The sequence below is a fragment of the Anser brachyrhynchus genome (assembly GCF_964034855.1).
Source record: "Anser brachyrhynchus genome assembly, chromosome: 14".
Lineage (NCBI taxonomy): Eukaryota > Metazoa > Chordata > Aves > Anseriformes > Anatidae > Anser > Anser brachyrhynchus.
In genome coordinates this window covers 12,239,308-12,252,881 of record NC_137709.1, presented here as the reverse complement: position 1 = coordinate 12,252,881, position 13,574 = coordinate 12,239,308, and the positions used below count along the sequence as shown (strand labels likewise).

The 13,574-nt window shown below is 52.1% G+C and overlaps 1 protein-coding gene across 1 annotated transcript in view; it reads right to left on the bottom strand.

The window, feature by feature from the left end:
- LOC308177985 (protocadherin alpha-C2-like) overlaps window positions 1–8,505 on the bottom strand; it is a 110,202-nt gene extending 101,697 nt beyond the window's left edge. The window contains exon 1 of the mRNA XM_080555943.1: window positions 5,519–8,505. Coding sequence (XP_080412069.1) covers window positions 5,519–7,975 — 2,457 coding nt within the window. The 5' untranslated portion in view covers window positions 7,976–8,505. The remainder of the gene's footprint in view (window positions 1–5,518) is intronic.
- Between the last annotated feature and the right edge of the window lie 5,069 nt (window positions 8,506–13,574).

Below are 13,574 nucleotides of genomic sequence, written 5' to 3'. Positions count from 1 at the left end.
CGAAGATTACACCCACCCCACCACGTCTCCTTAGAAATTTCCTGCATTTCTGAAATCAGGCAGACACCAGGGGAAGGAACTGTTGCCACTGGGAGAAACTGTTCTCCCTGTTGGTCCCCACACACTCACCAGAAGGCTCCAAGCCTACAGGCATTCCCCAGACAATGTTCAGTCCATCCAACATAAAGGGAACACAACTGAAAAGCAAAACATACATACTTTTGTCTCTCAAAACCATATTCTTTGCAGATGAATGAGTGAACTGCAGCATTAGTGATTGCTTGCTCAGGAAAAGGGACAGATTATAGCACGAAGAATCAGTTTAAAAGATAAATTCTCATTTAAAGTTATCAGTGATTTCTAGGGAAGCTGGACTGAACAGAAATCAACAAGGAAGCTTTCATGCAGGAGAGAAGAAAACAAAAGGATCCCATTCAAATTCATCAAAACATGAGCTTTACCAACATCGTAAACATGGAGAGCATTTCTTCCCCTCCTCCCCACTTTTTGGCCAATACCACACTCCAGCTTACACCCAGAACCTCTTTTTCTCACATACAAGGCTCATTTCTTGCTCAACACCATCCTGCCCATTGTCAAATGCCCGCGCACACTCCATGCCTCTTCCAAAATCACTGCTACAACACCTGAACGATGCTCCATCCCACAGACACAATCCAGCTCCAAATCCATCTCCTGAGCATCACCCTCTGCAGAGCCTCACCTTCTCCACCACTGCCAGGATCTTCCCCCGAAATGGCACTCTCAAGGCTTTGCACTGGCTCAGCAATCTCAGATGGAAATGGAGAAAGCTGGCCTGATGGACATTTACAACAGCTTCTGCTGGAGCCGCCACTCCTCATGCTCAAGAACACAGGAGTCAAAGGCCATCTGCCAGACTGCTGCAAAGCCAGGCCTATGGTACAGAAGACTGAGATGAAGGAAAACCAAGTGGACAGACAAAAACAAAACTCTACACAGAACCTGGGGAGGCCCTGGAACACCGGGCCAGGGATTGACACAAGTAGCCTTCCTTGGAGACAGACAGACCTTGACAGGATGAGGCCCTGACCAGCCTCATCTAAATGCAGTTTTCATCCTGCTCTCAGCAAGGGAACCATGGATGTCCACGTGCCACCTTCAACACAAGGTACCTTAAGGTTCTATCACATGGGAAGCAAGAGGCAGACCTGAAAGCCAATGACATTCTCTCAAGGACAACGTCTGCTCTGAACAGTCCAAAAAACAGCACCCACACTCACAGCCAACTGCCCAAATGTCTGCTCTCTGTCAGCAGCCACAACTCAGCAGACTACATCTCATCCACTGTTACCAACACATTTCCAATATGAGAGAAGAAAAACAGCAGAGTGGGGAGTGGGACATTTTCATTACAGGAGAGATGAAAACCGAAGGATCCCATTCCACTTCATTGGAACACAAGGTCTGGACAACATTGGGAATACAAACAGCGCTTCTTCCTGTCCCTCCCAAGAATACGAGCAGAGGGAACATCTTGGGGAACTTCCGACAACTCAGGAGGAATCATCAGGAGTGGGAAAAGCTCCTGCCTGACCAACAACACTCCACCTTCAGACAAACATGATTAAAGGTACTAATGGCAGATTGTCTTCACAAGCAGGAACACCACAGAAACACTGGAGTGAGGACATTCAGAACTTGACTGCAAAGGGACCTGTGCAGTCCTTCTTCACACATGGCCTTTCTGTCCACATTTTCTCGCATGGACACCTCCCCAGGTCCCATCCTACACAAACCATGCTGCCATGATTCATCCCCATGCAGGAAGGGGATCCCCAGGGAAACAACAGGCAAAAGCCACCAAACACACAGAACACCAAAGTTGTGTGGCAGCAGGAATAACATGCTGCATCTCATGCTCAGAGATCTGAACTTCTGGGAATTCTGAGAGGCTCCTGGCCAAGGACCACACTGTGCCTGGCCTCTTCTCCACTTTTTCCTCTGGCATATTCTTTTCTGCACCCTGGGAAATCGGATCTTCAGCTCAACAGACATTCACCATTTTTTGATCAATGCCAGACATTGTCTTCACACCTGGCAAGAAGTTATGACAGGCTATACACAACAAGGTTCACACCCCGCACCTCCCTCCCGTTCCACCCCCCCTCCCCCCCCCAAAAAAAGAAAAGAAAGTAAAAAAACAAGAAACATCGTAAGGGGATTAAAATAAGGGACATGAATTTTATTATAAATGTTTCAAGTGTGAACTCAATGCCTGCAGGACCACCACCACCATATCCACCCCTAACCTCTTGCACACCTTCAGCGGTCTCAGGGGGAAATGCTGCACACCAGGAAGAAACAGCATTTGTGGAGCCCATGTCATGACAGCTCTAAACACAGTCGGTATTGATTTTATTCTGACAGAGAAAAACTCAAATACCGAACAGCTAGCCTCAGTAAGATGTCCCAAACTGGGAGATGAGGATCTCTTCAATGCATGCCAACATATATGTGACAGATAAAAAACCATCATAAGGGGGTGACACACAAGAAGTCCATAAAACAAACAGCAATGCAATGCAAGAAGAATGACTAGAATAAATACCAAAGGTGCTCACCTATCTCATGTACCATTACCAGCTCTGTGTGAGAAGGAGGAAGACTCCAACATCGCTATATCATGAGCATCAGACACTCCACCAACTCTACCCAGTTGTAATGAACATGAGCTGGGCACAAGGAAACAATCACACCACATTTACCAGCACTCCCATAACACAAGAGAGGCTGGTCACTATGGAATGCATACAACTGGCACAGTCAGATCCTCTGAAGCTGTTCTTGAATAAAACGCCTTGGCTGATGCAGAAAAACAGATCCCTGTTACTCTGTTCCCTGCCCTGACCTCTGGCTGTGCTCTTTTACCTCTATATTGCAAACTACACACATAGCATACTCATAAAGGGAAAATATAATATGATTTGTGCTACTTCTTCCCCTTTACAAACTACTTTCTGGTGGTAAAGAGAGTGAAAAAGTTGGTATATTTTCAATGCGCATAGAAAAAGACGGGACACAAGCATGGCTTGCAGAGAGCAGAGACATGGTGATCACAAGCAACTGCAACTCTACATGGAAACCATGCAACAGCAGGATAGGGAGGGACTCAAACCAACTTCCTTCGACATATTCTGACCTGCACAAGAAAAGGTCCTCTGCAACCTCATCTAACTCAACTTCAGCCCTTCACACAAGGATAACACATCCCTGCCTCAAGCAAAATCACCCACTCCACTTCCTGGTCCACTTCTCTGTGATGCCTGAAGTTTTTCCATCTTGTTCAACACATCCCGGAAGTGAGAAAGGGATTCACAACAGATGCAAGAGATATCCTCACAAGGTATTATACCTCAAATGACATTCTGGGCATTTCAGGTTCACATACTGTCTCAAGTTAAGGAAGACCTTCACCTCGTATCTCTTGGAGCCTGGGAGAGGTTTTGCTGAAAAACACTCCGGGACCATTCTGCCTCAGGCTTTGCTTTAGGCACCTTTGATCCCCCATTCTGGGACGTGTGTTCTCAACACAGACATCTCTCCTTCTTGTGTTATGGCACGCAATGCAGACTATTGATTTCCTTTTCCCTTAAGCAGTCTGACTTCCCCCAAAGGTTCTGGTTCACATTAGGGAACAGCCAACTGCCACTCAGTGCCATTGCCACATTCACTTCCACCAGATGACACACCTTCCCTTCCCACCCCAAGGCTCACTTCAGTTTTCACAGACCTTTTCCGTCAATGACAGCTGTGAAAACTGCAAAACTGGAACTACACACAGCAATAAGATTTCACATGCCACAACAAGGTTACACACCACAACAAGGTCCCCACAGAACGGAAACAAACATACAAACAAAGCCATTTGCATTACAAACCATTCAAGTGCACACTCAATACCAAGGAATACTATCTGCAGGACCACCATCACCATGCTTCATGTTGTGTACTCCTTCAGCAATCACAGGTGGAAACACTGCACACCAGTTAGAAACAGTCTTTGTGAAGCCAATGTCATGAAAGCTCTAAGCACAATCAGCACTGATTATATTCTATCAGAGAAAAACTTAAATACTGAACAGCCTAGCTTCAGTAAGATGTTCCAAACCAGGAGATGAAGAACTTTTGGATGCATGCCAAGAGAGATGTGAATGTTTAGAGATACATCATGAAGGGATTAAATGCAATACGCATGTGAAACGAACAGCAATGCAAAGTAAGAACAAGTAGAACAAACACCAAAGGTACTCCCCTATCTCATGTTCCATTACAAGACCTGTGTGTAAAGGAGGAAGACTCCAACATCGCCGTATCATGAGCATCAAACACTCCGTCAACTGCACCCAGCTCTAATGAGCGTGAGCTGGGCACAAGGAATCAGTCACACCACATTCACCAGCACTCCCAGGACGCAAGAGAGGCTGGTCACCACAGAATGCATAGAACTGGCACAGTCAGATCTTCTGAAACTGTCCTTGAACAAAATGCCTTGATTGATGCAGAAAAACAGTTCTCTGTTTTTTGTCCCAGTCTCCCGGTGTGCTCTTCTACCTCTGTATTCCAAAGCACCCTAAAGGCATACTCATAAAAGGGAAAGTATAACATGTTTCATACTGCATCATGGCCTTCCAAAACTATCTACTGGTGAAAAAACATTGTATATTTTCAAGGGACATAGAATACACTTGATCATTTACACTTGTTCCATTAACCCTGTGTGAGAAATAGCAAGACACCAACAGCATGGTGTCAATAGCGTCAGCCACTACAACTAAGCAACATCACAAATGGAGAGAAGACTTCAGAGCTGAACCCTGACACAGACAGCATCTTTAACAAGAACACCAGGAGAAAAGTGTCCAGCTGCTAAAGTTACACTAGATGAAAATTAACTCCATCAACTGATTACAGACAATACCCCAAAAATAGCACCAGACATACATGGCCACAAAAAGAATAAGTTGAACAGACACCAACAGTGCTCACCTGCCCCACATCCCATTTCTAAAAGTGTGTGTGAAGGTGCAAGGCACGAATATCATAGTATCATCAGCATCTGACAGTACAATGACTTTCCAGCATTCTGCATGGAGTGAAGATCTCACAACTGACCCCTCGACGATATCTTGACCAAAACCACGAGGAAAACATTTATCAGCTAGTGTTCAGGTGCTCCAACTACACCACAGCTTCCAGAAAAGCCCTGTCCCAACACCAGGAGTGGGGCTCCGAGTACACCAGCCTTTGGCAGGACTCGCGCTGGGGCACAGACTCAGGCCACAGCGCTGTTCACACTCGCAGCTCAAGCACCTGACGAGAACCAAGCGGCCGCGGGCCCGAGGGCTGCGCCCGGCTGCCACAACCGCTTCCGAGGGGGTGGCCGGGAGCGGGGACGGCAGATGGGACAGGGAAGTCAAGGGAGAGGAAGAGGGCGAGGAAAAGATTAAGGGGCGAGAGGAGGGCGAGTGGCACTGACCGTGTCCAGGAGAGCGGGCGGCTCCTGCGGCGGCTCCTTCGGCGCGGGGCCGGGCGGCGGCGGGCAGTTGGGGCTGAAAACCATCAGGTCGCTCTTGCCCGCGCCGTCCGCCACGCACAGGCTCCGGCTCTGGCGCTGCGAGTACGACCAGCTGCCCACCTCGCTGGCGCACACCAGCGTCGCCGGCCCGGGCCCCGCCAGCACGGCCGCCCGCGGCGCCCAGCGCGACGCCCCGTACAGCACCACCGCCAGCAGGAACAGGCTCGACACCGCGCAGATGGCCACCACCAGCCACACGTTCGTCGCCGCCGCCGCCGCCGCCGCCGCGCCGCCCTCCGCGCCCGCCGCCGGCCGCAGCCCCGCCCCCGCCGACACCGCCCCCGCCGCCGCCAGCGCCGCCTCGGCGCCCTCCACCAGCGACACGCTCAGCGTGGCCGTGGCCGAGCGCGACGGCTCCCCGTGGTCCCGCACCACGATCAGCAGCCTCTGCCGCGGGCCGTCCGCCTCCTCCAGCGCCCGCGCCGTGCTCACCTCGCCGCTGTACAGCCCCACGCGGAACGGGCCCTTGCCCCGCGGCTCCCACAGCTCGTAGCGCAGCCACGCGTTGTAGCCCGAGTCCGCGTCCACCGCGCGGATCTTCGCCACCACCTGCCCCGCCGGCGCCCCCCACGCCGCCCACGCCCACAGCGACCCCGCCGACGACGACGACGCCTCGCCCGCAGCCCAGGGCCCCGGCCCGCCGCCGGCAGGCGGGAGCAGCGCCGGCGCGTTGTCGTTCTCGTCCACCACGAAGAGCTGCACCGTGGCGTTGCCGCACAGCGGCGGCTCGCCCGCGTCCACCGCCCGCACCTCGAACTGCAGCACCTGCAGCTCCTCGTAGTCCAGGGGCTGCAGCGCCCACAGCCGCCCGCTCTCCGCGTCCACCGACACGTAGCTCGACGCCGGACGCCACCCCGACCCCGACCCCGCGCCCGCGCCCGCGCCGCCCTCCGCCACCGAGTAGCTCACGCGCCCGTTGCCCGCCTCGTCCGGGTCCCGCGCCCACAGCCGCGCCAGCTCCGCGCCCGCCGCGTTGTTCTCCCGCGCCAGCACCGTGTACACGGCCTGCGCGAACGCCGGCGCGTTGTCGTTCACGTCCGACACCGGCACCCGCAGCCCGCGGCTGGCGCGCAGCGGCGGCGCCCCGCCGTCCTCCGCCCGCACCTCCACCTCGTACTCCGACACCCGCTCCCGGTCCAGCGCCTCCCGCAGCACCAGCGAGTACGAGCCCGCGAACGTCGCCACCAGCCCGAACGGCGACGGCGGCCACACCGCGCACCGCACCCGCCCGTTCGCCCCCGAGTCCCGGTCCGACACGCTCAGCAGCGCCACCACCGTCCCCACCGACGCGTCCTCGGCCACCGGCACCGACAGCGACGTCACCCACACCTCGGGCGCGTTGTCGTTCACGTCCAACACCTCCACCACCACCTTACAGTGCCCCGACAACGGGGGCGTCCCCTTGTCTCTCGCCTCAATGCGAAAGTCAAACACACTGACTTCTTCGAAGTCCAGGGGACCGACGAGTCGGATCTCGCCGGTGTGCGCATTAACGGAAATGAGATCTCTTCCACTCAGGGGAATAAAGTTGCTCGCGCTGTAGGTTACTTCACTGTTACTTCCCTCGTCCGGGTCCGTGGCACACACGCGCGCCAACAGTGTCCCCTCAGCTGCGCTCTCCAGCACCTGCACTTTATACACCGACTGGTTGAACTGGGGCGCGTTGTCGTTCGCATCCAGCACCGACACCACCAGCTCCACCGTGCCCGTCAGCGACGGCCTGCCCCCGTCTCTCGCCGTCAGCAACAGACGGTGCTCGGCCAGAGACTCGCGGTCCAGAGATTTCCTTAATACAAGATCAGGTATGATATTCCGTTCATTCTCTTTTTCTAATTCCAGAGCGAAGTGTTCGCTGGGGCTGAGGGTATAGGAGAGCTGCGCGTTGGCTCCGATATCCGCATCCGACGCGCCCTCCAGCGGGAAACGGGAACCCGGCAGCGACAGTTCCGCTATGCTGAGGTTTTTGGTGGCGGCGGGGAAGAGCGGGGCATTGTCGTTGATGTCGGTGACCTCCACCTCCACGTGGAAGACGCGCAGCGGCCGCTCCAGCAGCACCTCCAGGCGCAGGGCGCAGGGCGCGCTCTTCCCGCACAGCTCCTCCCGGTCCAGCCGCGAGCTCACCACCAGCGCCCCGCTCGCCCCGCTCACCTCCACGCTCGCCCGCCGGCCCTGCGCCACCAGCCGCAGCCGCCGCGCCTCCGCCTCGCCCGCCTCCAGGCCCAGGTCCTGCGCCAGCCGACCCACCACCGTGCCGCCCTTGGCTTCCTCCGGCACCGAGTAGCGCACCTGCCCGCCGCCCAGCGCCCAGGCCGCCTGCAGCACCAGCACCCGCACCACGGCCCGCACGCACACCGCCATGGCCGCCGCCGCCGCCCGCGCCCCGCACGGCTCCCGCCGCCGCCGCCGCCGCTCTCCTGCCCGCCCCGCGCCGCTCCCCCCGCGCGCACAGCCGCCCTTCCCGCCGCCCCGGGGCGGAGCCGCCCTCCCGCCGCTCCCGCGCCGTTCCTGAGCCTGCAGCGACACCGTGTGCTCCGCCGCCTCACTCGCGCCCGCCGCCGCCAGCACGGCAGCGACGCCGCCCCCGCCTCGCGGGACGCCCCCGGCACTCGCGGGACGCCCCCGGCACTCGCGGGACGCCCCCGGCACTCGCGGGACACACCACGCCGACGGCGCCGCCACCGAGCCCAGCACAGGCCGAGACAGCAGCGCTAACGAGGGGGCAACAGCCCCGCAGCGCTGCGCTCCAGACGACGCTCCCCGCACACCGACCGGCTCCCAGCCCTGCACGCACCACGGCAATGGGTGCTCCTGCTTGCTTGTTTGTTTCCTTCCTTTCTTTCTCGTCTATCTTCTCATTTTCTTCTCCTCCATTCTCTGCCTTGCTTGCTTTCCTGCTTGCTTCTTGCTTGCATGCTTTCCTCTGCATGCATACTTCTTTCCTTCTTTCTCCCTTTTCCTTCTTTCACTTCTTTCCGTCAGTCACTTCTTTCCTTCTCTCACTTTGTTCCTTCTTTCACTTCTTTCCTTCTTTCTGAAACTCATTTTCTTCCTCATATACTTTCATTCTGTCTCTGTTCCTTCATTATTATTTTCTTTTATTTTTTCATTCGATTTCTTCTTCCTTTTTCTTCTTATGTTCGATCCTTTTTTCTTTTACTTCCTTTCAGTCTTTCAATTTCTTCTTTTATTCTTACAACTTCTTCCTGGTTTCCTTCTTTCCTTCTCTCCTTCTATCCATCTGCTTCTCTTCCTCTCCTCTTTAATTTTCACTTTTCCCTTCCCTGCATTAACCTTCATAACCTTTCCCTTTCCCTTCCTGGCCATTTTTTCTTCTTCCTTCCCCCCCCCCCTTTTTTTTCCTGCTTCATTAAAACGCTATCCAAATGCCTGCACACACTCAGCATTAAGCACAGACATGACCTCAGCCAAGCTCTCTTCATCTTCCTCACAGACTTCCTTTGAGCTCTGTACAGGGTCCCTCAGCACTCACGAGGATGACATCCCCTTGGGAATTACTCTTCCAGAGAACTCGCTCTCCTCCTCTAAATAGGCTACTGCAGACCAGGATACCAGGATGCACACTGCAAGCAGGTTCCAAGGACTCCACACAGCTCAGGTGAGTCTTTCATTCAGCAGCTCAGATCCATCATAACCCAGCATGCAAATCCTCCAAGAAGAGGAAAAAGCACAGGGGAAAAGCAGATCTCTCACACAACCCTACACCCCAAGGAAGAAGCTTTGGTGCGGCTCACTTGCCAACCACATGCCAACTGGTGAGCTCTCGTTTAGCTTTTCAGGTAAACATCCACTGCCAGAACATTCCAGCAGCAACAACCTCAGGACACAGGGAAATTACTCCCACCAGAAACATCTCATCCGTAACAAGAGCCAACCATCACAAAACCCAGCAACTCCACAAAGGTAACACCACTGCTTTTTCACTGAAAAAAAATACCTCAACCAGCAACACATTCCCCCAGAGAAAAGCAGAAGGATCTGTCCTCTACATGTCTTTCGTGCCACCTGCTCACACTGAGCTGGGAAGCAATAGGAAAGGAACGAGATCAGGCAACAGGACTATGCTGCTCCAAACCTAAAGACACTATCCAGGCTACTTCCCGTCCATCCAACATCAACATATTGCAGTTAAATAGCAAAAACTCATGCATTGCTCTCTTGAACACATCTTCTCTGAGTACGAGACACTTACCTGTAAGATCAGTGCTTGCTTGTTTAGAAAAAGAAGCATTTCCATGAGAAGAGAATGGCTTGTAAAGCACAATTTCTTTAAAAGTTATCAGAGATTTCTGGGGAAGATGGATGGAAAAACTTCCTTCAGCTATGTGACATCTTGGAAGTCATTGGACACCACGCACTGCCACCATATGCACACTCACGTTTTGGAATGAGCTGTATTACAAGAGATGCACCATCTTGACCAAGGCCAACGATGCAAGTGGACAGACACAGGGGGGAAGTCAAGTGCACAAAGATTACACCCACCCCACCACGTCTCCTTAGAAATTTCCTGCATTTCTGAAATCAGGCAGACACCAGGGGAAGGAACTGTTGCCACTGGGAGAAACTGTTCTCCCCATTGGTCCCCACACACTCACCAGAAGGCTCCAAGCCTACAGGCATTCCCCAGACAATGTTCAGTCCATCCAACATAAAGGGAACACAACTGAAAAGCAAAACATACATACTTTTGTCTCTCAAAAACATATTCTTTGCAGATGAATGAGTGAACTGCAGCATTAGTGATGGCTTGCTCAGGAAAAGGAACAGATTATAGCACGAAGAATCAGTTTAAAAGATAAATTCTCATTTAAAGTTATCAGTGATTTCTAGGGAAGCTGGACTGAACAGAAATCAACAAGGAAGTTTTCATGCAGGAGAGAAGAAAACAAAAGGATCCCATTCGAATTCATCAAAACATGAGCTTTGCCAACATCGTAAACATGGAGCACTTCTTCCCCTCCTCCCCACTTGCTTACACCCAGAACCTCCATTTCTCACACACAAGGCTCATTTCCTACTCAACACCATCCTGCCCATTGTCAAATGCCCGCCCACACTCCATGCCACTTCCAAAATCACTGCTACAACACCTGAACGATGCTCCACCCCACAGACACAATCCAGCTCCAAATCCATCTCCTGAGCGTCACCCTCTGCAGAGCCTCGCCTTCTCCCACCACTGCCAGGATCTTCCCCCGAAATGGCACTCTCAAGGCTTTGCACTGGCTCAGAAATCTCAGATGGAAATGGTGAAAGCTGGCCTGATGGACATTTACAACAGCTCCTGGTGGAGCCGCCACTCCTCATGCTCAGGAACACAGGAGTCAAAGACCATCTGCCAGACTGCTGCAAAGCCAGGCCTATGGTACAGAAGACTGGGATGAAGGAAAACCAAGTGGGCAGACAAAAACAAAACTCTACATAGAACCTGGGGAGGCCCTGGAACACTGGGCCAGGGATTGACACAAATAGCCTTCCTTGGAGACAGACAGACCTTGACAGGACGAGGCCCTGACCAGCCTCATCTAAATGCAGTTTTCATCCTGCTCTCAGCAAGGGAACCATGGATGTCCACGTGCCACCTTCAACACAAGGTACCTTAAGGTTCTATCACATGGGAAGCAAGAGGCAGACCTGAAAGCCAATGACATTCTCTCAAGGACAACGTCTGCTCTGAACAGTCCAAAAAACAGCACCCACACTCACAGCCAACTGCCCAGATGTCTGCTCTCTGTCAGCAGCCACAACTCAGCAGAGTACATCTCATCCACTGTTACCAACACATTTCCAATATGAGAGAAGAAAAACAGCAGAGTGGGGAGTGGGACATTTTCATTACAGGAGAGATGAAAACCGAAGGATCCCATTCCACTTCATTGGAACACAAGGTCTGGACAACATTGGGAATACAAACTGCGCTTCTTCCTGTCCCTCCCAAGAATACGAGCAGAGGGAATATCTTGGGGAACTTCCGACAACTCAGGAGGAATCATCAGGAGTGGGAAAAGCTCCTGCCTGACCAACAACACTCCACCTTCAGACAAACATGATTAAAGGTACTAATGGCAGATTGTCTTCACAAGCAGGAACACCACAGAAACACTGGAGTGAGGACATTCAGAACTTGACTGCAAAGGGACCTGTGCAGTCCTTCTTCACACATGGCCTTTCTGTCCACATTTTCTCGCATGGACACCTCCCCAGGTCCCATCCTACACAAACCATGCTGCCATGATTCATCCCCATGCAGGAAGGGGATCCCCAGGGAAACAACAGGCAAAAGCCACCAAACACACAGAACACCGAAGTTGTGTGGCAGCAGGAATAACATGCTGCATCTCATGCTCAGAGATCTGAACTTCTGGGAATGCTGAGAGGCTCCTGGCCAAGGACCACACTGTGCCTGGCCTCTTCTCCACTTTTTCCTCTGGCATATTCTTTTCTGCACCCTGGGAAATCGGATCTTCAGCTCAACAGACATTCACCATTTTTTGATCAATGCCAGACATTGTCTTCATACCTGGCAAGAAGTTATGACAGGCTATACACAACAAGGTTCACACCCCGCACCTCCCTTCCGTTCCACCCCCCCTCCCCCCCCCAAAAAAAAGAAAAGTAAAAAAACAAGAAACATCGTAAGGGGATTAAAATAAGGGACACGAATTTTATTAGAAATGTTTCAAGTGTGAACTCAATGCCTGCAGGACCACCACCACCATATCCACCCCTAACCTCTTGCACACCTTCAGCGGTCTCAGGGGGAAATGCTGCACACCAGGAAGAAACAGCATTTGTGGAGCCCATGTCATGACAGCTCTAAACACAGTCAGTATTGATTTTATTCTGACAGAGAAAAACTCAAATACTGAACAGCTAGCCTCAGTAAGATGTCCCATACTGGGAGATGAGGATCTCTTCAATGCATGCCAACATATATGTGACAGATAAAAAACCATCGTAAGGGGGTGACACACAAGAAGTCCATAAAACAAACAGCAATGCAATGCAAGAAGAATGACTAGAATAAATACCAAAAGTGCTCACCTATCTCATGTACCATTACCAGCTCTGTGTGAGAAGGAGGAAGACTCCAACATCGCTATATCATGAGCATCAGACACTCCACCAACTCTACCCAGTTGTAATGAACATGAGCTGGGCACAAGGAAACAATCACACCACATTTACCAGCACTCCCATAACACAAGAGAGGCTGGTCACTATGGAATGCATACAACTGGCACAGTCAGATCCTCTCAAGCTGTTCTTGAATAAAACGCCTTGGCTGATGCAGAAAAACAAATCCCTGTTACTCTGTTCCTTGCCCTGACCTCTGGCTGTGCTCTTTTACCTCTATATTGCAAACTACACACATAGCATACTCATAAAGGGAAAATATAATATGATTTGTGCTACTTCTTCCCCTTTACAAACTACTTTCTGGTGGTAAAGAGAGTGAAAAAGTTGGTATATTTTCAATGCGCATAGAAAAAGACGGGACACAAGCATGGCTTGCAGAGAGCAGAGACATGGTGATCACAAGCAACTGCAACTCTACATGGAAACCATGCAACAGCAGGATAGGGAGGGACTCAAACCAACTTCCTTCGACATATTCTGACCTGCACAAGAAAAGGTCCTCTGCAACCTCATCTAACTCAACTTCAGCCCTTCACACAAGGATAACACATCCCTGCCTCAAGCAAAATCACCCACTCCACTTCCTGGTCCACTTCTCTGTGATGCCTGAAGTTTTTCCATCTTGTTCAACACATCCCGGAAGTGAGAAAGGGATTCACAACAGATGCAAGAGATATCCTCACAAGGTATTATACCTCAAATGACATTCTGGGCATTTCAGGTTCACATACTGTCTCAAGTTAAGGAAGACCTTCATCTCGTATCTCTTGGAGCCTGGGAGAGGTTTTGCTGAAAA